At 42.7% G+C, this 25,097-nt stretch overlaps 1 protein-coding gene across 5 annotated transcripts in view; it reads right to left on the reverse strand.

Moving 5' to 3' along the window:
* The window catches only part of ATP7 (copper-transporting ATPase 1), a 143,874-nt gene that overhangs the window by 115,078 nt on the left and 3,699 nt on the right, over positions 1-25,097 (reverse strand). For 4 of the 5 annotated variants that reach the window (XR_011700635.1, XR_011700636.1, XM_071584555.1 and 1 more), the window contains exon 2: positions 5,094-5,184. The exons of the other annotated variant lie outside the window; for it this stretch is intronic. Coding sequence is in view for 2 of the 4 variants with exons in the window: in XM_071584555.1 (XP_071440656.1) it covers positions 5,094-5,184 (91 nt within the window). In the remaining 2 variants the exon portion in view is untranslated. The remainder of the gene's footprint in view (positions 1-5,093; positions 5,185-25,097) is intronic. 5 annotated transcript variants of the gene reach the window in all.

A 25,097-nucleotide genomic window follows, 5' to 3' on the forward strand; every position in this document is an offset into this window, starting at 1 on the left:
AACATCCTCCCCTCTATTACAGTCTTCAACATCCCACTGCCGGTCAATACCCCCTTCATCCACTCTTCCTCCTCCATAGGATTTCTCCCAACAAACCCATCTCTTCGCCCACCATACCAAGCACTTCCTCATTTGTATTCTACTCGGCCCATTTCACCTTCTCCATTCTTCTCCACACCCACATTTCAAAAGCCTCCAGTCTACGTCTATCTTCCTGCTTCAATGACGACGTTTCCGCACCGTATATAGCTACGCTCCATATCAAAGTTTTTACGAGTCTTTTCTTAATATCTTTACTCAACGTCCCTCTCATCAACTCCCTCCTCCTTGTGAAAGCCTCTTTGCCTAGTGCAATTCTTCTCCTTACGTCCCAACTACTTGGACGGTGTTGGTCCAAAACACTTCCGAGATACGAAAACTGTTCTACCCGCTCTAGTTTTTGCGCTCCTATTTTAATGTATAGCTTAGCCTTTTTCTTTCTAGAAAATCGCATCACCTTTGTTTTATTAATATTGATTCTCATCCCATGCCTGTCGCACTGAATTTACAATTTACTCAGCAATGCTTGCAACCCCTTGGCTGACTGACAAACTAAAGCTTGGTCATCAGCGAACCTAACTGATTTTACGAATTCCCCGCCCACTTTCATTCCTATCTCCAGTTCTTCCCACGCCTCTTTGATCATTTCTTCTGCATACAGGTTGAACAGCAACACTCATAATGGGCAACCCTGCCTTACACCTCTTCCTATCACTGCCCATCCGGACTCCCCGTCCCCCACTCGCACCTGAGCAGTCAGGAGACATGTACAGGTTTCGGATTAGCCTCCTATCCCTCCAATCTATTCCTATTTTCTGCAATATACTCATTAGTTTTCCCCAATTCACTCTATCTAACACTTTTTCGAAATATACGAAACAGGCAAATACCTCCTGGTTGTATTTTACATTTCTCTCGATTAATAATCTCATTACTGCAATGGCATCACGCGTACTTCTCCCCTTCCTAAACCCAAACTGGTCATCCCCTAAGTGCTCATTTGCCTTACTCTCTATCCTTTTGTTTATGATCCTGAGAACATCTTTAGCTGCGTGGGATATCAAACTTATTTTCCTGTAGTCCTCACATGACGTAGCCTTTACCTTTTTCGGAATAGGAACTAAAACTGATCTCAAAGTCGTCCGGCCAGATTCCTTCCTCACAGATACTACGAATTAGCCCATATAGCCTCTTCCTCCCACATTTTCCTAAACATTTCAATAGTTCCGCGGGAATGTTATCCACCCCCCCGGGCTTATTTAGTTTCATCTCCCTTAATGCCCTTTCTATCTCATCGTCTAGTATGCCTGGACCTAAGATATCTTCCTCTACGTCATGTTCCATTTCTATGTCTAACTTTGTTGGTCTAAGTTCTTTACTATACAGTTCTTCTATATATTCCTTCCATCTCTCCTGGATCTTTCCTGTGTCAAATATTATCTTAGCCGACTTATCTCTAATTTTTACCATAGATCTTCCTTTCTTACTTCCCGATAAATATCTAACTTTGCTGTACAGCGCACCAATTTCACCTTACCTCAGCAAACTTTCCATATCCTCACACTGCGTCTTCCACCATGCTTCCCTTGCCCTATTTGGTGCCCGCCTATATTTATTGTTTAACTCTTTGTACTTCATTTTGCCTATCTCAGTGTGAACATTCTACCATTTTCTCCTCTCATTCATCTTTGTAAACATCTCATCCGTGATCCATGGTTTCCTAGTGCTTTTCGCGTTAACGGTTCCAATAGATCCTTTTGCGGCTTTAGACGACCCTTCCTTGATACTTTCCCATTTTTTTTCGATAGTACTTAGCTCTTTACCAACCTCAATGATTTCCTCTACAGCCTGTTGGTACTCCTTCCTTTTCAATTAATTGAATGCTTCTACATTCCATTTTTTAACCCGCCATCCCTGACTTATCTTTTTGAAACGGACGCTACATTTCATAGCAACTAAATTGTAGTCAAGAGTCCGCATCCACTCCCTGGAAACTGCGAATTTATCACACTGTTCCTAAACCTGTATCTAACCAGAATATAATCTAGCTGATACCTCTCTCAGTCACCTTGCATTTTCCATGTATACCTGCGTCTTTTGTGGTGCCTAAAGCAAGTGTTAGTGATTACTAATCCCTGTCTCATGCAGAACTCAACTGCTTTCTCCCCTCGGTCATTCCTCGTGCCTAAACCGTAGTCCCCCACCTCATCACCATCTCTTCCTTCGCCTACCGTCGCATTCCAATCCCCCATCATTATCAAATGTTTCCCTGCGGGAACACACGCGATTATGTCCTCTCATTGATTGTATACCCTATCGACCTCTTCCTCCGTATAGTTGCTCGGTGGCATGTATACCTGAATAATAGCCAAGTTCGTCGGTTCTGCTTTTATCTCTACTAGTAATAATCTATCCGTTACCTGCTCTATGTGGACTACGCTTCTTCCTACCTCTTCATTTAATAGTATGGCAACCCCTCGTTGGCTCCCGTCCCGGCCGCTGCATATTATTCTATAATTATCACTCCAGTAATCCCCGCTATCTTTCCATCTCACCTCGCATAGACCTAAAATATCTATATTTCCCCGGTCCATCTCTCGCTTAACATTCTCCAATTTCCCAGTCCTCACCATTGCTCTAACATTCCAAGTTCCTATTCTAGCTAATTTGGTCTTCTTCTACTGTGTCTTCTCTCCTGCTGATGCTGGTTTTCCCCTGCAAGGGTTTCGTGGGTTGACGACCGTGGAAGCCTTGCCTCCCCCGCTGCCGGGCACGACATACGGCCGATTGGGCCGAGCCCCCTAGTTGCCAGGACTCAAAATCTCTTTAGTGGCCATCATATTTATCTTGGGAATGATAATCGAGGTGGTTTCCCGTTGCCTTCCTCAATAGTGTTTTTAACGTGACACCATCACTTACTGGCCGCCCCACTAGGGTCAGACACCATTGCAGCCACCTCACTGAGGAACAGACGCTGCGTGGAATACCTTTCGTCTGGCTCCTAGCCTTCGACCTATCTGGCATGGGTGACCCTACCAGGAGCAATTATTATTACTCCCGCCAGCACAGCTCTAGGGGTCATCGGAACGCACAAGCCCTTCCACCACGTGAAGGTTGTAGTCCGGGGAGGGCAATGACATAAAACGTATCATCGGCTATTCCATGGTTCATGGGGCTACGAGGCGCCATTGCAGCCGCCTAGGATTTCTCGCCCATTAAGCCGTCTTTTGGAATGATATTGACCTGATTTGTAAAAAAAATGAATATTTTTTTCGAAATTCCTTATCCATTCATCCTCTTTCTTGAAGAATACACGAGAGCTTCCATCGTCTCTAAATTATTGCCGTTTAAAAGAAATATACGAAACACGCCTCCACAGTGGCTCAAGAAAATGTTAAGAAAAATCACAGCCCGATTGCTGAACGCTTACTATAGAAGAGGCGCGCGCACGTGCATAGCGACGACACGTGTTTACCCTGCCAACTGATAAAATACCGATCTTTCCGAATTTCGCTAGATAACCGCAAGAGCCGCACGAAAACTTACGTGAGACACATCAGATAATGGAATATTTCCCAAGCACAGTCAGTGGAGCGGTACATACATGCCTGTTCGCCATCAAGGCATTCAGAGGGCTTGTTTGGAGCAGTGAAAGCTATGACTTTGCTCTTGTTAGGTCAGAGGCATGCCGGCGAAAATGGACCGAAGCAGACCGATGGGAGTACCGTTACCGAATCAAATGAACGCTGTACCCAGCACTGGTACTGCAAAAATATACACTCTAACTTACAGCGAGAAAATACCTTAACACCTGGAATTAAAGAAAAATGAATCGAAAATTAGGGGTGCGGCTATGGTAACGGTTTTTTTCCCAATTCGAGACCAATTTCCGCTATAAAAATCCACAACATTACGCCGAGTCATTAAAGTACTGGAATATTTACAAACGCGCGTTCCACGATACCCCAGGATATTTTTCACTCGCCAAGGTCCAGTTTTAGCAACACCCAATTGTCGATTGTCGATCACTTCCTGTTTTCACGAATGTTTGCATTTATTTATTTCATTAAAACAACGATTATGTGCAGTTAGTTTCAGTTTTTTCGGCATAAAAATATCTACCGAGTCAAAAAACCACGGGAAGTAGCGTAAAACCGTGCTTTATTTTGAACAAAAAGGATGAGTTTTGATATGAAACGAGCGTGCGAATAATTCTCACAAAAGAGAGGCGAAACCGAGTTTGACGAACGGGTCATCATGACCACACATCAAAGAAATAAATCTCCTCACCGCTCCCGTTTCGATAAATATCGTGGCCTTTGGCTCGTTTTCACTTATCCCAGCATAGATTCAGTGTCACTCGAAGCCTTCCAATGGGACATACGACACAACACACATAGACACCGATTTCTTCGGTTAGTCAACAACCATCCACTAAATTTATTTATTTATTCAGTATAAGTCCGAAAACAGCACATTTTGGCCTTTACATCGAACTATTAACAACGATAATAATGTCACATTTACAAACACCCAAGCCCTAGATAGAGGGAAACTCACCCAGGCGGGAATCGAACCCGCGACCCTTGGAATGGCAGACGAGGACGTTACCCCGCCGCCACCGGGGTCGGCAAATGTAGGTTGAACAAGTTAGATTACATGGAGAGGAACGGGGAGGCGAAAATGTGTCGATAGACCAAGTAGCAACACATCCTCCCCAGCTGGCGAGCATACGAAGTCTGTCCAATAAACACGCTGCATAGCATTTTTTTCAATCGTTAAAATGATGTCATTCTCGAGGCATTTCAGAAACACTCTCACAGACATTTAATCGAAAATCATGAAAATATTAGTTTCCGCTTCCATTTAAATCTTTCCATCGCTAGAATGACATTCGAAATGGCACCACTATGATGAAAGAGTATGTGATGAGGGGAATGAATGGACATTGGTCAAATGAATTTAAAGCAAGCATTGTTAAAACTCCTTGCGTTTCCCTTTCGACGGCTAGGGAGCTGGAGACAGAATGGACCCGTATCTGAGCGAGTACTCACCTTTCCAAATCGCCAGCTCCGCTGAATATGGATGCAAGGTCCGCTTGGTGCCCAGTCGCACCGCGGCTGGAAGGCACCGGAGAGGTCGAGCCTGCAAAGACGAACCAGCGTCAATAGGAGAAGCGCCTTCTTCCCCTTCCGGCGAGTGGGACACTTAATTAGTCGTCGAGGCGACGGACCGAGAGGACACGGAGAGGGGAGGTCCACGACGGCCCCCTTAACGCATGGACTGCTTCTGGGAGGAGTTAAGTGAGAGTTGGGCCGGAGTAAGCACTACTATCCACTTAAGCGTCGCGCGCGGGACTAATGGCCCAGTTGGTTTAGCATGTGGAGGAAAACCGGAAACAGTTAATTGACCAATTACCCACCTGACGAAAGCCAAGGCGGCAAAATAGAGATCTAGGAACCCACGCGAAAGCCTGCTGTTTGGATTCCTTCCTCCTGACAAAGAACACGTCGGGATTAGGAATATCGGAGGCAATATTTCGGTTTGGAAGTCTTGCAGGGGATTTTCCGACACCTTCCCATCTCTCTTTCGCAGTAGCGGTAGTTTCTATAAGAGGCGACCGACAGCTGAAATCATATGCGCCATTAAGGGATGGACAGGAAAGATTAAGGGTGGAGAGAAACCCGGCGTCGGCATTAGCGAAAGGCGCCAAGGGGTCCGCAGCTTAACGTCCCGTCCGACGGACGGCGTACTCACTCAAAGTGCCCTCTACAAAGCACCTCAACTAGGGATCGGGATGCCACTGAAAAATATCTGTCGCCTCCAGGATTCGATGCTACGCTTCGCCGAAGATATTGCGATGATAGCAGAAAACCAGGAGGATCTTCAAAGGTGACCAAAAGTATTGGATCAAGTTCTACAAAGAAACAACATGAACATAAACAAGACGAAGACTAAATTCCTAGTATGTGGGAAAGAGAAGCGAAATACAGTAGTCACACTGAAAGGACAAAAATTAGAGCAAGTGGATTCCTTTCACCTATCTCGGAAGTATGAGGGTGATGCCGGAAGTACCCGACCCAACAAAGAAAACACAAAAAATTGGAAAAAATTTATTTATTTTCAACATAATCTCCTTTTAGCTCTATACACTTTTCCCAGCGATGTTCAATAATTTCGATGCCCTTTTTATAATAAGAACTGTCTTGCTCCTCCAAATAGCCATTAACTGCCGATATAATCACTTCTTCACGGGTGGAAAACCTTGGACCACCGAGCCAATTTTTCAAGTTTGCGAAAAGAAAATAATCCGAGGGGGCTAAATCTGGCGAATAGGGTGCATGCGGTAGATATTCAAACTTTAAATTCATGAATTTGGGCCATTGCAATAACGGATTTGCCAGCTGGTGCATTGTCTTGATGAACCAACATATTATTCTTAGCCAAATGCGGCGGCCGCTTTTGCTTGATTTCTTAGCTCGCTCAAACGTTGCAGTAAGTTCACATAATACTCGCCGTTGATAGTTTCTCCTTTTTCAAGATTTTCAATGAAAATTATCCCACGCGCATCCCAAAAAACCGACGCCATGACCTTGCCTGCAGATGAAACGGTCTTCGTCTTCTTTGGAGGCGGTTCTCCCTTTTGAATCCATTGTTTTGATTGTCCTGTCTCGAGTGTGAAGTATTGGCCCATGTTTCATCCGTAATTAATAAACGGCGCTCAAATTCTGCTTTGTTTCTGTGAAACCTTGCTAAACAGTCATCGAAACATCTTTACGATACTGGTTTTGCTCGAGAGTGCGCAAACTCGGCACCCATCTTGCACACAGCTTTCTCATGTCCAAATTTTCAGTTAATATGCGATGTACCGCACTTTTTGAAATGCCTTTTATGTCACCTAGCTCGCGCAATTTTAGTCGACGATAATCCAATATCACTTTGTGGTTTTTCTGCGCCGTTTCTCGAGTCGTCACCTCATTTGGTCGACCAATGCGATGCCCGTCTTGGCAGCTCTTACGGCCTCGTTTAAACTCTGCTGCCCAATACTTGACTCTTGTAAACGAAGGATCAGACTCACTCAGAGTAGAATCCAGTTGGGCCTTTCAAATAAAAGTATTGCGTCACATAACAATGACTACTTTTTTTCCTTTTTCACAAAGTCACTGAAAACGATCACTATTGATGGCTGCCATACAAATACTAAACAACATAGCATCTTCAAACTTGAAACACATGCTTTATAGATTCCATACTTTCTAATACAGTGATATTTTTCAAACAACTACCGCCATCTCTAGGTCAGGCCGGGTACTTCTGGGACTTTCCCATGAGCCATCACATGGGACGGAAGAAGTACTACAGACATCAAGCGAAGAATAGCTCAAGCAAAGAGAGCATTCACAATGAAAAGACAACTGCTGTGATCAAAGAAGGTAGAACTACCAACGAGGAAACAATGCGTGAAAACATCCGTGTGGAGCGTGGTGGATCTCTCTGGATCAGAAGCATGGACCATCGGAAAAGTAGACTAGGAAAGACTAGAACCCTTCGAAACCTGGTGCTGGAGGAGGATGCTTAAGATAAAGTGGACGGATAAAATAAGAAATGAAGAAGTATACAGAAGAATAGATGAAGAACGGGCGATACGGAACACTATCGAGAAAAGAAGAGCCAGATGGACTGGCACCACACCCTGAGGTACAATGGATTTGTGAAGAATACAATAGAAGGTAAAATAGAGGGTAAAGTCCAAAATAGAGGAAGGCCAAAGGATAATGGGACAAATAAAGAAGAAAGTACAGTGCAAAAAATACCAGGAAGTGAGCCAATTAGGAAGGGTAGGATGGAGGGCTGCAGTCAACCAATCTAAGGATTGAACGATCAATGACGCCAGGATTCGAACCCGGGCCCTCTCGGTGGGAAGCCTGTACGTTAGCCACCGCAACTTCCCTATCCCCTCTCTCTCTCGTTTGCAACTCAACGTGGAATTAAACATCTCCCCAAAAGTGAATATTCGACAACGCATTGAAATAGAATTGAAAAACCTTCACAAAAATCGAACGATGGATTTTAGCGACTAACCGTAGGATGAAGTCCTCTCACCCCCAGACAGCAGCGCCACGGTCGCGTGTCCCCACGGGGACGTAAGAGAATGAAAGCCATAGGGAGGGGTCAGGCGACTACTGAGGCCATTTTGCACGGTTGATTATGGCCTATGGAATTAGGGAAGACACTTTGCATGAAGTAGAAAAGAGTGCCATGAACAATTCTAGCATATTATTAACGAAAGACACAGTGTCGTCTACTACTCCTAAAACAAATTGCAGGTTTAGCGGAGTGTTCAGCCCGAGTATTCTTGGTTTCGACGCACAAGGTTTCAAATTAACCTAAATCGTTTGATTCAAATTTTAGGAATTAACTCAAAATCTGAAATTAGTCAGATCAGTACCAAATGAAATGTCTAAAAATATATTAATATTGAAAACTTGAACATGAAATGACAGTAACGCCAACCTTTGGAAGAATTGGGAGAGAAAACGTTTTTTTTCGACCGCAACAGCCGAGAAATATAAAAGTGGATGCGGCAGATAAAACAAATTGGCGGGAAACGAATGCGCACCGCTGGATAATGAGAAACATTTTACATTAGTAAAGCAGCCAATCGGCATCTCAATCGAGAAGAATGCACTTCTGCTGAAATTCAATTCTTTTGCATCACATTTACATTTTAGCATATGCCATTCGATGACCAATCCAAGAATGTATGAGGCTATCATATTTACGTCTAGATTTTTTGACACCTCCAAATACTGGCATGGGTTCGAAGTAAATCACGGTTCTAAGTTTAGGTTCCGGTTGGGAGCGGGTTTCCTGCATACTTCCGCTTCGAAATCCTGTCATTTGGACTGATACCGCAGAAATACTCTGAAGGCCCATTGACGGTAATAATAACAAAATATTTGGCCCCACTGGGCCGTCGAACACCAACATTAAAAATACACAGGACACCGCATCAATCCAAACTAATCAACTGGCAACCAATACGAAATACGCGTTTATAAGTTCGTATACTGTGCTAAAAGTGAATAACAGACGGAAGATTTAAATACTTTTAACAATGAACAGTTTAATATAATATGTTCGTATATATTAGTGTGGTGGGGGAGAAGAGGGGATAGTCGGAGGAAATCATAAGGAGGCAGGAAAAATGGATGTAAAGCATATTGATCGGCAGAGGGATGTTGACGTCCGTAATAGAGGGGGCAATGTTAGGCAAAGGAGGGAAGGACTGGAACAGGATAGGGACGTTGGACGGGATGAAGGGAGGAAGAAAGTACTCAGAGATGAAGAGGGACTTGATGTAGAGTAGGTTGCTTGATTGTGTTTCGCTAGGAGAAATAAGATATTTATCTGGTAGTTGTGACCATCCAAAAACCTACCTTAACCGGTAGATTACCTATAAATAAATAGTTCAGCACGCTGCCTGTAACTCGCGTTGACAAAGCACAAGAACACGTCTCCATACTTCCGCTTCTCGAAGTACACTGTACGAATGTAACGATCTCAAACCTGCGCATGCGTGTTGAGGGGGAATATTACTTCCACATGCCACCAGGAGTGCTCCAGAGGGCCATTTTGTTTGTTGTCTACAAGCATGTGTGAATTAGTTTTCAGCCTACCCTCGTATTAAACGCTACCATTCGTGGTGACACCTTTCCGTATTCCACAAAACATGGCATTTAAACTCCCTGCCACCACATACTCAAGGACAGGTAACTAACATTGAATGCACGATTGTTTCTCGGAATTGCGACAGCATTTTGTGGAAAAAATATTGGAATTCAAGTGATGCACTTCATACGTTTACATAATTATCACTGTGAAAAAACAATTTCATTTTTAAAGAAATCACAACGATTAATGATTAAGCACACCTCTTGGAAGCGGACAACATTTCATTCATAACTCTGAAATAAATCCATTTACGTACTAACCTTATGATGTCATGAGGCTTGCTTGCTTTTCTCATACCATGAAAATCATCTGATCTCCAAGCTGTAATTTATCAACCACATAATCAGACGAATAAATACATACAAGTGAAGATTCTACATTCAGATATCGTTTTCCATCGGATTCTGCATTCTCGGGTTTCACCGCGTCGTTGTTTGAAGCTGACAAAAGTTTCACCGAAGTTGCTTTCGGAGTCTTCAGGCCGAAGATGAGGGACTCGGTTTTAAAGGTTTTTATTTCCGTAAAGAACAGCGCACAAGAATGAATACATAAAATATATAGTGGAAACATAACACAACAATACGGAAACCCCGTTTTAGGATATAATCCTCTTCGGGGGAGGGACTCGGAATTTTGCCACCCTTATATAGGTGGTCCCGTCTAGTGGCCGCTCGCTGATTGGTCCGTTTCCGGAGAACTCTCTTCCACGCGTTGTGGAGATGGTAGCCTTCATCTCTGTTAATGCTCTCCGGGTTTTTGGCGATCTCAATGGCTTCTCTAATCAAGTCCCTCATCTTCGACCTGATGACGCCGAAAGCAACTTCGGCGAAACTGTTGTCAGCTTCAAACAACGACGCGGTGAAACCCGACAATGCAGAATCCTTCAAACCACCGCCGCGAAAACCTACGCAGCCATATCGTTTTCCATCTGTGAATTCTTGAACCGTCGTGAATAGGATATAGGGGAAATGCTCTCAAAACCACCAATCTGCGATTATCCGATGAGGAACAGTGAATATGGAGGAGGGGGTTCTGGAAGGAGAAATAGGAGTAAGACTTACGATTCTATTAAAGTGATAAAAAGACGCAGAAGTAGAACTATAAGACATTTTAAGCCAATAATACTTCGATTCCAATTTCCTTCCGCTGGATTCTTTTATCGATGCTTGAAAAGCAATAAGTAGCGTCCTTCACATTATGGATTTAAGGACAGGAACTCATCACTTGGATGCTTCTAGGAGACACAATTTGAGATTAATGTAAAGGAATAACTTCCTACGCTCAAATACGCTAATTCCAAAATTACGACCTCTTTCACACACACACACACGTTTTCACAGTTAACACACTAAACTTTATAAGCATTGTACAATTGGAAGTCTTTTGTAAAGCTATAATGCTTTTGATTGCATCAGGACACCATTAGGATATTACACAAGAGACACGTTGGACTCATTTAACGCACACGCGTTCCCAACCGGCATCCTGCGGGCAAGGAGATGAAACTCCCCGCACTTAAAAAGAGGATGACAAATAATACCTAATAATGCGCACGGTCCTCGAGGATTTGTCTTGCCAAATAAATATGAACACCAGAGACGGAATTTCTCAAGTGATACTCAGTCTTATAATTAAATATGGATATTCTCAAGCCATAGTGTACTTACGCGCCGGGATTCGAAATTATTTCGTGGGGAAAACTACTCTCCGAACTATGAAGCAGACCCTAAAGATTACATTGAGAATTATTTGTGGGGGGGGGGGGAGGGGGGAAGGAACAACAAGAGAGATGCCACCCGGTTAGGGTGGTTTATGTAAACATCCGAACTTGGTTATTCACAAAATTCACAAATAAAACAACAAAATTGGAAGGCACAAAAGAAAATCTAGTCATCAGCTCCCTAAGCATCTTCCACAAATTTAAATTAACTACTCTGTTGGATTATGGCTCCATCCAATTCAAAATACTTTTTTGTACGTATACATTGTTCGCCCTCATTCCTTGAGATCCACGCCATGGATTTTTATGACATCAAAAACTACTTCCGATGAGAGAAGGATTGAAAAATGTATCGACACACAAATTTCTTACGACTTCAAACCGCAAGGTTTTTTGAGAGAAAAGGAAGGAGTGCCGTGAAACTTCCTCGAAGAACTCAGCGGGAAATCCAGCGTGACATCATCGTCATCCTGGAGCGGACAGACCTGGAGCCTGAGCAGCGAAGACTTGGCCTTCGCGATCATCGCCAGTGTCGCTATTCTTTATGCATCCCGGAAATCGCTTCGAATTTTCTTCACGAGTGTTCACTTGATGCCACTTTCAACGCGCTCATTCAGTAATTAGCGGACACAGAGAATGAACTGTTAATAAAAAAAAAGCTGAAGTCCAGACGGTGTCGAGTAGTTTTTACCTAAATGGTGACGACTCCCATTTGTTACTTAGGCCACAGTTCGTGTGAGCCGATTGCCTATTGGTCATCATTTCCACGTTTTATCGGACGATTTCGGCTAAACGATTACCCCAATTTCGAAGAGGCTATTTTACGGTGAACTCCATAATATACATACACCATCCATCCCGAGAGAGGTTATATTTGTGATGCTACTCCAACACTGCTATTCCCGAGGAAAACACAGTGATGACAGTAAGGCAGGAAAAATACTGTGTTTCCCCTACATCCAGTCTTTCAGCGGCAAAGCCAATGAAAAGACAGCTTAACTGTTTCAAACCCTGTTCAACCTTTGGACAGAAAATATAACGACATAGATTACGAAATATTCAAACACCGAAGCAAATGCAACAATGATCTCCGCGTGACGTAAGGATTAGCTCAGCATCATTGGACAACACATTACATTTGGAAAATTCAAATAGACATACAAATGTACACTCAATAACAAATCCATTCATTTATTTCCACTACGCTGCGCGACATCTCGAAAGTACATCATACGTAGAAAGTGAGATCCCCTTCAACTTGTAAAATGACTATTGCAAGGCGCATTTTTTTCTGAATTTTTCGATCGTAATTCCAACGAATAAACAAAACTTTGAAGGATACCGAAAAACAAACTAGGGCGAACAGCATCATGGGCACCCTCTAGAAAGTTTCTTTTCGAGTGGAACTTCATACTCATAATAGTGCATGTCCCGAAAATGTTGAATGTCTTATATCAAAAGGATATGGAAGGTGGTCGTTTGCTTCTAAAATGATTCTCATCGTTTCATTGAAGCCCTCATTTCCAAACGTCGACCTATGGAGGCACTTTCCGTACAGTAGCTAAAATTCTTACTGAAGAATAATCTGGTACTTTCCCGGCGAATAATGTTTTCCAAGATTATTCGGGTCTCCCATCGGGTCCACGTTGGTAGGTTTGCCGACGTTTCGATGGCCGAGTCGTCCATCGTCTTCAGGGCATGAAGACGATGGACGACTCGGCCATCGAAACGTCGGCAAACCTACGAACGTGGACCCGGTGGGAGACCCGAATAATCTTGGAAAAAATTCTTACTGATTGCTTTCCATAAGGATATCATTATGGTAAACTTCGAAACGAACTACTGGATGGAATAGAAAAGTTTTAAAAGATTCAGCACCCCTTATCTACATTTGCATTAAAAAACAAACACATTATGAAAATAAAATATACAAGAGTAAACACATGAAGGAGAACTTGATGAATAGATAAAGAGGACACTTACAAGGAGAGGGAAATGGATTGGAGAAAGCCTGACACGACACGACAGTTAACACGCATGATAATGATTGAAGTAGATTGAGAGAGATAGAAGTAGAATTAGAGAGGAAGTCTTAAAGAAGCAAAAGAAGGAAAACTTCGGTCGCAGTAACTATGAAGCAATCGAAAGATGGCCAGATAAAATCGGGGAGCCGCCCCACAAATCAAACCCAGGATCCAAAACCTAGCTCAATGATTCAAGGCTTCACTAACGCCAACTGTCTCCTCCCCGCAGCATTCTCATGGCAACATTTCTCAAAATTTTCCCCAACCTCAGATAAAACCTAGATTCATTATTTTATGCAGCCCCGCAGATACTTCAAATTTATGTTTTCTTCGACAGAGCGAACCCTGGTGGCGACTTCCGATTATTTCATTTTGCCAACGACACTTACTGCACGAGTATCTCTCCCCTTGTTTGGATGTCACACGCCGTGAAAGGCTTAGTGCTGGGTGAACTCCACAATCACCCATACCAAACCGGGTTGATTAATGTGTTTATGGTTATATATATATATATATATATATATATATATATATATATATATATATATAAACATATATATATATATAACCATATTACTGTGTAATGTACTATAAACTATCAAACCGGGTTGATTACTGTGTTTATGGTTATATATATACATATATATATATATATATATATATATATATATATATAATATATATATATATAATATATATATTTATATATAATATATATATATAAAACCATAAACACAGTAATCAACCCGGTTTGGTAGTTTATAGCACATTACACAGTAACAAACAATATAGAAACACAAGAAAGGATCACTCACACGTTATTTCTTGATAATTTCGACCGAATTTTACTCCGTCTTCATCGGAAGATAGAGAAGTGCGAAAGCATATGCATATATATACATATATATATATATATATATAATTATTATAATAATTATATATATATAATTATTTATTATTATTCGGTAATCTACCGGTTAAGGTAGGTTTTTAGATGGACACATCTACTAAATAAATATTTTGTGACTCCTAACAAAACACAAAATGCAGTATCCTACTATACATCCAAGTCCCTCTTCATCTCTGAGTACCTTCTTCCTCCCTTCATCCCATCCAACATCCCTATCATGTTCCTTCCCTTTCCTCGTTTGCCTAACATCCTCACCTCTATTACAGTCTTCAACATCCCATTGCCGGTCAATACCCCCTTCATCCACTTTTCCTGCCTCCTTAGGATTTCTCCTAACAAACCCCACTCTTCGCCCACCATACCAAGCAATTCCTCATTTTCTCGGTCCATTCAACCTTCTCAATTCTTCTCCACACCCAAATTTCAAAAGCCTCCAATCTACGTCTATCCTCCTGCTTCAATGACCACGTTTCCGCGCCGTACATAGCTACGCTCTATTTCAAAGTTTTTACGAGTCTTTTCTTAATATCCTTACTCAACGTCCCTCTCATCAACTCCCTCCTCCTTGTGAAAGCCTCTTTGCCTAGCGCAATTCTTCGCCTTATGTGCCTACTACTTTGACGGTGTTGATCCAAAAAACTTCCGAGATACGAAAACTGTTCTACCTGCTCTAGTTTTTGCCCTCCTTTTTTAATGTTTAGCTTAGCCTTTTTCTTTCTAGAATATCGGATCACCTTTGTTTTATTAATACTGATTCTCATCCCATACCTGTCGCACTGAATGTCCGATTCACTCAGCAAAGCTTGCAACCCCTTGGCTGACTGACAAAACAAAGCTTGGTCATCAAGGAACATAACCGATTTACGAATTCCCCACCCACCTTCATTCCTACCTCCAGTTCTTCCTATGCCTCTTTGATCATTTCCTCTGCATACAGGTTGAACAGCAACACTCATAATGGGCACCCTGCCTTACACCTCTTCCTAACACTACCCATTCGGTCTCCCCGTTCCCCACTCGTACCTGAGCAGTCTGAGACATGTACAGGTTGCGGATTAGCCTCCTATCCCTCCACTCTATTCCCATTTTCTGCAATACACTCATTATTTTTCCCCAATTCACTCTATCAAACGCTTTGTCGAAATCTACGAAACAGGCAAATACCTCCTGGTTGTGCTCTACATTTCTCTCGATTAATAATCTCATTACTGCAATGGCATCACGCGTACTTCTCCCCTTCCTAAACCCAAACTGGTCATCCCCTAAGTGCTCATTTGCCTTACTCTCTATCCTTTTGTTTATGATGCTGAGAACATCTTTAGCTGCGTGGGATATCAAACTTATTTTCCTGTAGTCCTCACATGACGTAGCCTTTACCTTTTTCGGAATAGGAACTAAAACTGATCTCAAAGTCTTCCGGCCAGATTCCTTCCTCACAGATACTACGAATCAGCCCATATAGCCTCTTCCTCCCACATTTTCCTAAACATTTCAATAGTTCCGCAGGAATGTTATCCACCCCCACGGCCTTATTTAGTTTCATCTCCCTTAATGCCCTTTCTATCTCATCGTCTAGTATGCCTGGACCTAAGCTATCTTCCTCTACATCATGTTCCTTTTCTATGTCTAACTTTGTTGGTCTAAGTACTTTACTATACAGCTCTTCTATATATTCCTTCCATCTCTCTTGCATCTTCCCTGCGTCAACTGTTACCTTACCCGCCTTATCTCTAACTGTCAACAGAGATCTCCCTTTCTTACTTCCCGATAAAGATTTAACTTGGTTGTACAGCGCACCGATTTCACCCTTCCTCTGCAGACTTCCCATATCCTCGCTCTGCGTTTTCCACCATGCTTCTTTTGCCTTATTTGTTGCTCGCCTCAATTTACTGTTCAATTCTTTGTACTTCATTTTCCTAATTCTGTATTTATATCCTTCCATTTTCGCCACTTATCCATCTTTGTAATCATCTCATCCGTGATCCATGGTTTCCTAGTCCTTTTAGCGTTAACGGTTCCAATAGATCCTTTTGCGGCTTTAGACAACCCTTCCGTGATACTTTCCCATTTTTTTCGATAGTACTTAGCTCTTTACCATTCTCCATGATTTCCTCTACTGCCTGTTGGTACTCCTTCCTTTTCAATCAATTGAATGCTTCTACATTCCATTTTCTAACCCGCCGCCCCTGCCTAATCTTGTTGAAACGGACGCTACATTTCATAACAACTAAATTGTAGTCAAGAGTCCTCATCCGCTCCCGGGAAACTGTGCGAATTTATCACACTGTTCCTAAACCTGTGTCTAACCAGAATATAATCTAGCTGATACCTATCTAAGTCACCTGGCATTTTCCATGTATACCTGCGTCTTTTGTGGTGCCTAAACCAAGTGTTAGTGATTACTAATCCCTGTCTCATACAGAATTCAACTGCTTTCTCCCCGCGGTCCTTCCTTGTGCCTAAACCGTAGTCCCCGACCTCATCACCATCTCTTCCTTCGCCTACCGTCGCATTCCAATCCCCCATCACTATCAAATGTTTCCCTGCGGGAGCACACGCGATTATGTCCTCTAATTGATTGTATACCCTGTCGACCTCTTCCTCCGTATAGTTGCTCGGTGGCATGTATACCTGAATAATAGCCAAGTTCGTCGGTTCTGCTTTTATCTCTACTAGTAATAATCTATCCGTTACCTGCTCTATGTTGACTACGCTTCTTCCTACCTCTTCATTTAATAGTATGGCAACCCCTCGTTGGCTCCCGTCCCCGCCGCTGAATATTATTCTACAATTACCACTCCACTAATCCCCGCTATCCTTCCATCTCACCTCGCATAGACGTAAAATATCTATTTTTCCCCTTTCCATCTCTCGCTCAACATTCTCCAATTTCGCTGTCCTCATCATCGTTCCAACATTCCACCTTCCTATTCTAACTAATTTGGTCTTCTTCTACTGTGTCTTCTGTCCTGCTGCTGCTGGTTTTCCCTTTCAAGGTTTTCGTGGGATGACGACCGTGGAAGCCTTGCCTCCCCCGCTGCCGGGCACGACACACGGCCGATTGGGCCGAGCCCCGTGGTTGCCAGGACTCAAAATCTCTTTAGTGGCCATCATATTTATCTTTGGAATGAGAATTGAGGTGGTTTCCCGTCGCCTTCCTCGATAGTGTTTTTAACGTGACACCATCACTTACTGGCCGCCCCACTAGGGTCAGACGCCATTGTAGCCGCCTCACTGAGTAACAGACGCTGCGTGGAATACCTTTCGTCTGGCTCCTAACCTTCGACCTATCTGGCATGGGTGACCCTACCAGGAGCAATTATTATTACTCCCGTCAGCACAGCTCTAGGGGTTATCGGAACGCACAAGCCCTTCCACCACGTCAAGGTTGTAGTCCGGGGAGGGGAATAATCGCATATGTTTCCAGAAAAGTTAAAAGGAATGACATAAAACCTATCATCGGCTATTTCATGGTTCATAGGGCTACGAGGCGCCATTGCAGCCGCCTAGGATTTCTCGCCCATTAAGCCGTCTTTTGGAATGATATTGACCTGATTTGTGAAAAAATGAATAATTTTTTCGAATATGTATATATTAGAAATTTCCTCTTCTTATTTATTAATATTATGTGGGCATTTAATACAATAAAAGATAAGAGAAATTGATTCTTTAAAAAAATCGAGCTCTTGCCAGTGGACACTAAGCCACTTTTTATTGAGGTTAAACGTTTTAAATTCAGTATTTACTTTCAACTTGACAAACACTTAAACGTTTTTTTCGGATAGTAGCCATGCATACATACTTCACCCATGCAATACATAAGGGGAAACACTGCGGTCGTCTCAACTATCGAATTCTAGACTCCGGAGACTCTTAGATCTCGGTCAAGGCGAATGATTTTTACACTCTGAAATTGTTGCATTGTAATGTACATTTAGCAAATGGCTCCGATATAACAATCACTGTCATGGCATCTCCCGCAGCTTCTGGGGATTTCATAGAATTCTCGATTTATTCGGAAATAAGGATTTTTGCGGCGCCCATGACAAGAGAGAGTCATACCACTGAAAATGTCTTTTCATGGTGCTATTGGATTTATGTCCGAAATCCGAAATTATAGATACGGATTTGAATTTCGCATCTCCGGTTCGTATAATAAGTATACATGTTCACTGAAATCCACTACTCGATTTGTATTCAAATGCACATCACGAAGAGTAATCGCAACTCTTTCCAGGGTTTTCCTCGTACAGGATATTGGATAGAACAAGGGCATTCGTCACTGTTTACACTGATGGCACAGGAAGGAATATGAATCAATCCCCTGCATTCTCATTACTGGAATGAGAATTCCAAAGAGCGAGTCACTCCATGTGGGCTAACTTTTCGGTGCGATCGGTCAAAGAAGACTGTGTTCAAAGAAACGTGCCATTCGCCTTTGAACTTTGCAACTCCAGACCCGAAGGTTGCTAAACCAGATTGCTAAATATTTAAAACCTTAAAAGCGGCAACGCCAACATAAGAGAGATGATATTCTTTTTAAAGGTGAACATATATATATATATATATATATATATATATATATATATATATATATATATATATATATTTTTTTTCAAGATTAAAGTTAACACAGCATTCACTTTCATTTGCTCATGCAAAAAACAACGAAAACCACTATCGAAAAACACATTCGTCTAAGCAGGTAGCGTAAAAAAACAGTTGGACCAAGGCAAAACCAATGTTTGCCACTTAATTGCAAATTGGAAGCGAGAGAATCTGTCCCGCTGCATATCATTCTACGCCGTACGCCTGGTGACAGAGATCGCAGGCACCCGCGATAAATGTCGTAGCCCATGCCTTATCTTAAATGTCGCTCGGCATCGTGCTCCGCGGCACGTACATTCCCCGCCGCTGTTTGGTGGGCTTGACTACGAAACGAATAGTCCTCTAAGTTACACTTATATCTCAGAAGTGTACAGTGATCCCAATTAATTATAGAATACATTTCCTCCTGACGCCGTTCGAATTTCCCAACCCTGTTTTCCCAATTATGCATTCAAATCAAAGCCGTTTTCAATATTTATTGTTAAATATCAAATACCATCCAAGAGAGTAATTGTTTATTCATGAAATGGCTGCCAAGTTCAACGCATAACAATAGAAATTTATAATCCTAGTTTTACATAAATTGATCGTTATTCCAAGTCTTTATTCCAAAACCATAATGAAATCACATTCTACATACCAATCTACATCCACGAAATACATCGGAATCTCCTCAAGGGAGTGTGGCAGGAGGTGTTATGACTTTTCCCCAAAGAAACAGAGAGGAACTATCCGGTCAAGAGAGCGATTAATGCGTCAGTATTCCCTACTCCCCTCATCAGGTGACCGTGGTTCATTCAAGGGGGATGCGAACCTATGTCTCTACTTCACCTATAGATTTACATCTGTTTTTATTTCTGACCTGGAAACGTATTGTTAGACTTGGTTAACTTCCCCTATGCTGAAAGCAAAATTGCGCAATGGGCAGACGTAGTTAAGGTGGTGTCTAAAACCCAAAACACATCAAAGCAAATTTTATTTATCCTAACTTTGGCGTCTATTCGATTCTGATGTTTCCTTCGTTTATTCTCATAGTTTTGTTTGTGTAACCTAATTCCTCGTTTGCTAGTTATTAATACCTCGGAAATTACTTTCGCATGAAATTGAATCAAAAGAGAATGTGAAAAGGGAAAATAATATTTCGAGAAAAAAGTAAAGGACTGTTCTTCTGTAGTAGTAGTATTTAGGGGAGGCGACCGACAGCTGAGGTCATTTGCGCCATAGGGGATGGACAAGAAAGGATGAAGGGTGGAGAGAAACCCGGCGTCGGCACTAGCCTACTCTTAACGAAAGGCGCCAAGAAGAGAGAATTGTCGGGATATATCAAGGAGAGGCAGAAAATATGGATGCTGAGCAATTTGATTGGCGATGGGAAGTTGAAGACTGAAGAGGGGTGCTAGACAGAAAAGGGAACGGCAGGCATAGGATGTATAAACAAAATGAAGATGATGAAACGGAATAAGATGTTTGATGAAATGAAGGGAGGAAGGAAGTATTCGACATTGAACAGGGGCTTATTGTAGTATTAGATGTCAGATTCTTTTCTCAAGAGAGGCAAGAGAATTGCCGCTGTACCGTTTGGTAGCTTATGCCCATCCAAAACCTACCTAAACCGGTAGATTACGATAGAAAATATGTACAGGGTCGGTACAATAAGTATCGGGACTGGTTCCATAAATCAAAAATTCTTGCAGTCATCATTACAATTACTTAATAAACTTCAAAATACATTTCTCCTGCATAGAAAGACTTAGTTCGACGCGTCTACCACTCGTCAAAAGCCAGCTGGAAGTCGGTTTCCGGAATACTGTTGAGAGCCACCGCTTGAACCGCCTAGATGGAGTCGAACCGATATCCTTTGAGCTCCCTTTTTGTTCGCGGAAACAAGAAAAAGTCAGGTGGAACCAGGTCGGGGCTGTCGGGGGGGGGGGGGGTGAGGCAACGTTGCCACGCCGAATTTTGTCAGCAGCTGCCGCACAATAATCTCGATAGTTTTTGTTCCTCGCTCAAGACATGCGGCACCAGCTTCGGGCACACTTTCCTTGTCCCGCAAGATCCTGTGCTACAAGGAAGTGGACGGTTCCGACTTAAAGGCCGGTCTCCTCACTGATAAGGGCGATGGTTAAACGCCTGTCAGAGTCCAAAACTTTTTTCACTGTGGCCACCTGAGCATCGGTTCGAGCGGTCGTCCGACGCGGTGGTCGTCTTCAACGAGCTCCTGGCCTTCCTTAAACATTTTTTGCCACGCAAAAACTCTTGTGCGGCTTAAGGAATCATCCCCATAAGTCTCTTCAATGCGTTCAAGGGTCTCAGACGCAGATTATAAAGCGAAACCTCACAGTGTAGCGTTGCTCGACGGCGCGCTCCATGCTGGCGCGACGACACCACAAACAATCACACGTCAAAAAAATCCTCCTCTTGTCTCAACGCATGCCGGGAGGCTACTGAACTAAAGTGTACCTGATTGGCGGGGGACCTCTCTACCGAGCCGACCGGTCGGACCCCCTGCCACCGCTCCGTTGAGGCTACAGCGAACCAGTCCCTATACCTAATGTACGGACCAGTATGTAAACAAACGTCCTAATTCAGTGAACTTAAATAATCCGCGGCTGGTGTATGTCAATTGCTGGGAACTATAGTTTCAACTATGACATTGATTGAAGGAAACTGTTTTTCTTTTGTCAACCTTCCATCAACTTCCCGGCCGATATATATTTTTGCATGCGTGTGTGCGCTGCTGTGGGTGTAATTTACCATGTTGTTTTGCATGTGGTATTGTTCCTTTTTACGGTTGGTGACCTAAAATCCCCCGCCACACGCCCTTGCGGGATATTATGTAGATGTAGATGAACTTGAATCGTCATGCAGAAGGCATTCACTTCACTCTTCCCTAATTCTTCCTCGGTATCAGAATGGTATCGGTCGTGACCGATGTCGTTTGCCGATGCTGTCGTCTGGCGCTTTTACAAATTACCTTCCTATGCCGTTTTTAAGAATAGCGTCGGGTGACTTGGAGTAAGGGGAAAAGGCCCCTGGACTCCTCTTTCTGACCTCCTCCGTATTTCTCCCATCAACACCCTCCACCCATGCCTACCACGACTGGTGCTTCTCCGTTTGTTTTTACAAAAGTGTAAGTTTTGTTCAAATATATCCTCAATTCAAATACGTATCCATAACAGGTAATTTGGATTTCGAACCAATATTTTATTGATCATCCGAATGGCTTTAGTTTCTAAGGAAGTGTATTCAAGATTAACTCGATTAATGGATTTAAAAATAGAGGTTTTTAAATTTTCCAATGGCTCGTTGATTCCTTTTGTTTTCGCAAATAGACACCAAGAGCCTCCTTTTGATTTCGCTTTATTTTGAGGTGTGTGGTAGCCCGCGCCTTTCAGAAAGGAGAAAACAGGACTCAGGACCGTCTGATCGGGCTTTATCTTTGGCAACGTTTCCACTGTAGTAATAATGTATTAATCTTTTGTAATTTCCATCAGAAAATTTATTAGGGATCGGGGAAGCGTGGTGTGAGTCAAACGTATGAAATCCACTGACAATCCGTCAATTGAGGCGACGGCCTCACATCATGAACTATCAAGCGATTTCAATTCCTAATCACCGATAATCAATTTATCATTTCCTTGGCAGTATGCATTCTTTCGCGTGATATCGCGATTGGAGAAGTGAGTTGAGATCACGTAGTCTGGAATTAATAGATGGTTCCCTCCACCCATCACCATGATCCTAATAATTAGGCACTCATACTTTCGTCCGAGGAGAGATCAAGGAAGAAGATCGAATGCCGTGCGTCTCGCTGCACGCTGACCGGGTTTTGCAAAAATGCCGACGGATTTTCCTCTCTTCACGACTTCCTTAAAAACTTATTCTGCAGGCGTCAATTTCTGTGGAGTTCCTTGTGTCGAAATACAAGGATGTATATACGATTTTGAGATTTCCCTCTGTACTTCATGCATTTCTGTGGTTTTATAGCGGTGACGCATCGTGATACTTCATTGAAAATTACCAGAAAACTGAAAACTTGTCTTAAATTTGTTACTGCACATACGATTCATTTAATTCTCGTCTTCTTTTTGGCAATATAAAATTTTCGATTGCCATAGAATTTCGATCGTTGGATGACTATTCGAAAAGTCGTCTCTCATGATATGATTATAATCGATATGCCTCATATGTTGATCCGATTGAAATAAAATAACCATTCAATTCAGGTTCTCTCTTTCACACACAAGGATTTTAGTTTTCTTCTTGTTGATGCTCTTATTAGATTCCCGAAGAACTTGGTCCGTAGTATTCAGGTTTGCTTGCAGGTCCTCTCGCGTCTCTGCTACAATCTGCAACGACCTACGCGACGGTAATTCCCGGAAGCAGCATGGATCCTTCATCAGATGGACGTCGCTGAACCCTAAGGATTAATTACAAAGAATATCCCCCCGTGGGTCAGCAGCTTCCCTCTTACGTGCACAGACATCGTATGAGAGGCGGGGGAGCTCGAAAAGTGCGCCCAAACCGCGAGGCGTCGTCGCTTCTATTCGTCACTGTCCAGCCCTGCTCCGTTCACGTCTCTCGGTCCAAGATCCTCCGAAATCATTGGAGACTTCGGCCCTTCACGACTGGTCCAGGGGGGGGGGGGAGAATCAGGGTGTTTCATCGCAACGTTATTTTGGATCGATGCAAAATAAATTGATTTCACATAAATTAGGGAAAATTGTTGGCATAGCTATGAATCACATTCCGAGCGCATTGTGATTTGACGAGTGCATTGGCAAATATACTACGGCATATTTACTATTTCAATAAGTTTTCCATCATCCATCATAGTATCAAAAATTTTATTTTCCATTATCATTTTCACTTTAACTTGAAAAAATGTTAGAACGTAGAAAAATATGCGTCAATATTATTAGCATTTGTCTCAGACGAATTTATTTATTAAATTTGCATTAGTCCGAAAAGAGTATTTCAACCTTTACACCGGACTTTAAACATTGATATAACAATTTGCAATTACATACGCCCAAGCCCTAGGTGGAGGAGAAACCACCTAGGCGGGAATCGACCCCGCGACCACTGGGTTTGCAGACGGGGACGTTACCCCGCCGCCACTGAGTTACCATTTAGATAAGTACGATAAAGAAATATCTTTACTCTGAGGTTGTACTCGTAATGTTAATCGAAATTATTTTCCAAAAAAAATTAATTCGATGTATGAGGCGATAAAAATTTTTATATGTACATTTACGACCTACAACAAAGAATGGGCGGTCCCTGAAATATTGGAAAATCGAGAAGAATCGAATATTAAGTATAGCCCGGCGCATGAGAAGAGGCAGTACCATAACACTCTCCAGGCGTCGAGGTCTCCAAGAAGAAAATCAGCCAAAAGGAGTTCCAAGAATTGCTTGACCAGTGCACATAGAGTGGCCCAATCAGGTGACACTTGGGGGTGATCACTGTGGGTGGAACGAGAGTTGCTACTTATATTCTGAGCCTTGACAACACTCAAGTGCTTTAGGCGCCATCTGAAGTTTCCATCCGAAAGTTTGACCCTTTTAACGCTAACTTTCTTCAGAAAATTTTGTCGATCATAACGTGTGCTGTTGACAGTGACTCGAAATTTTTGTCTCAGCGAAAAAATGGAGTTCACTAGTGAACACTTTCGGGCGATGATTTATTTACGACGTTCGACGTGGATTATCAAGACAGGAGCGCATCGATCAACTAACTTCCACTTTTGGCGATTAAGTCCTTTTCTTCGCCTCTGTGAAACGCTGGTATACTAGCGCTAGAAACGCTAGTAACGAATGCCATCGCGGCCGCCGTTTGCTCAGCGACGACAGTCGTGAATGTCATCCAAAATCAGTTTTGCCAGAAGACATTAATGCTGTTCAAGAACTAGTAAAGGAAGATCGTCATGTGATTTATCGTGAGATTGAGGCATCCTCGGGGGTCAGTACGACGAGCATCAATAAGACATTGCATGAACTTGCAGCTGTGAAAAGAATTTATTCGTGTTGGATCCCGGATAAATAGCTGGACATGTGGC

The sequence above is a fragment of the Hetaerina americana genome, unplaced genomic scaffold, assembly GCF_022747635.1.
Source record: "Hetaerina americana unplaced genomic scaffold, ioHetAmer1.1.p SCAF_2, whole genome shotgun sequence".
Taxonomy (NCBI): Eukaryota; Metazoa; Arthropoda; class Insecta; order Odonata; family Calopterygidae; genus Hetaerina; species Hetaerina americana.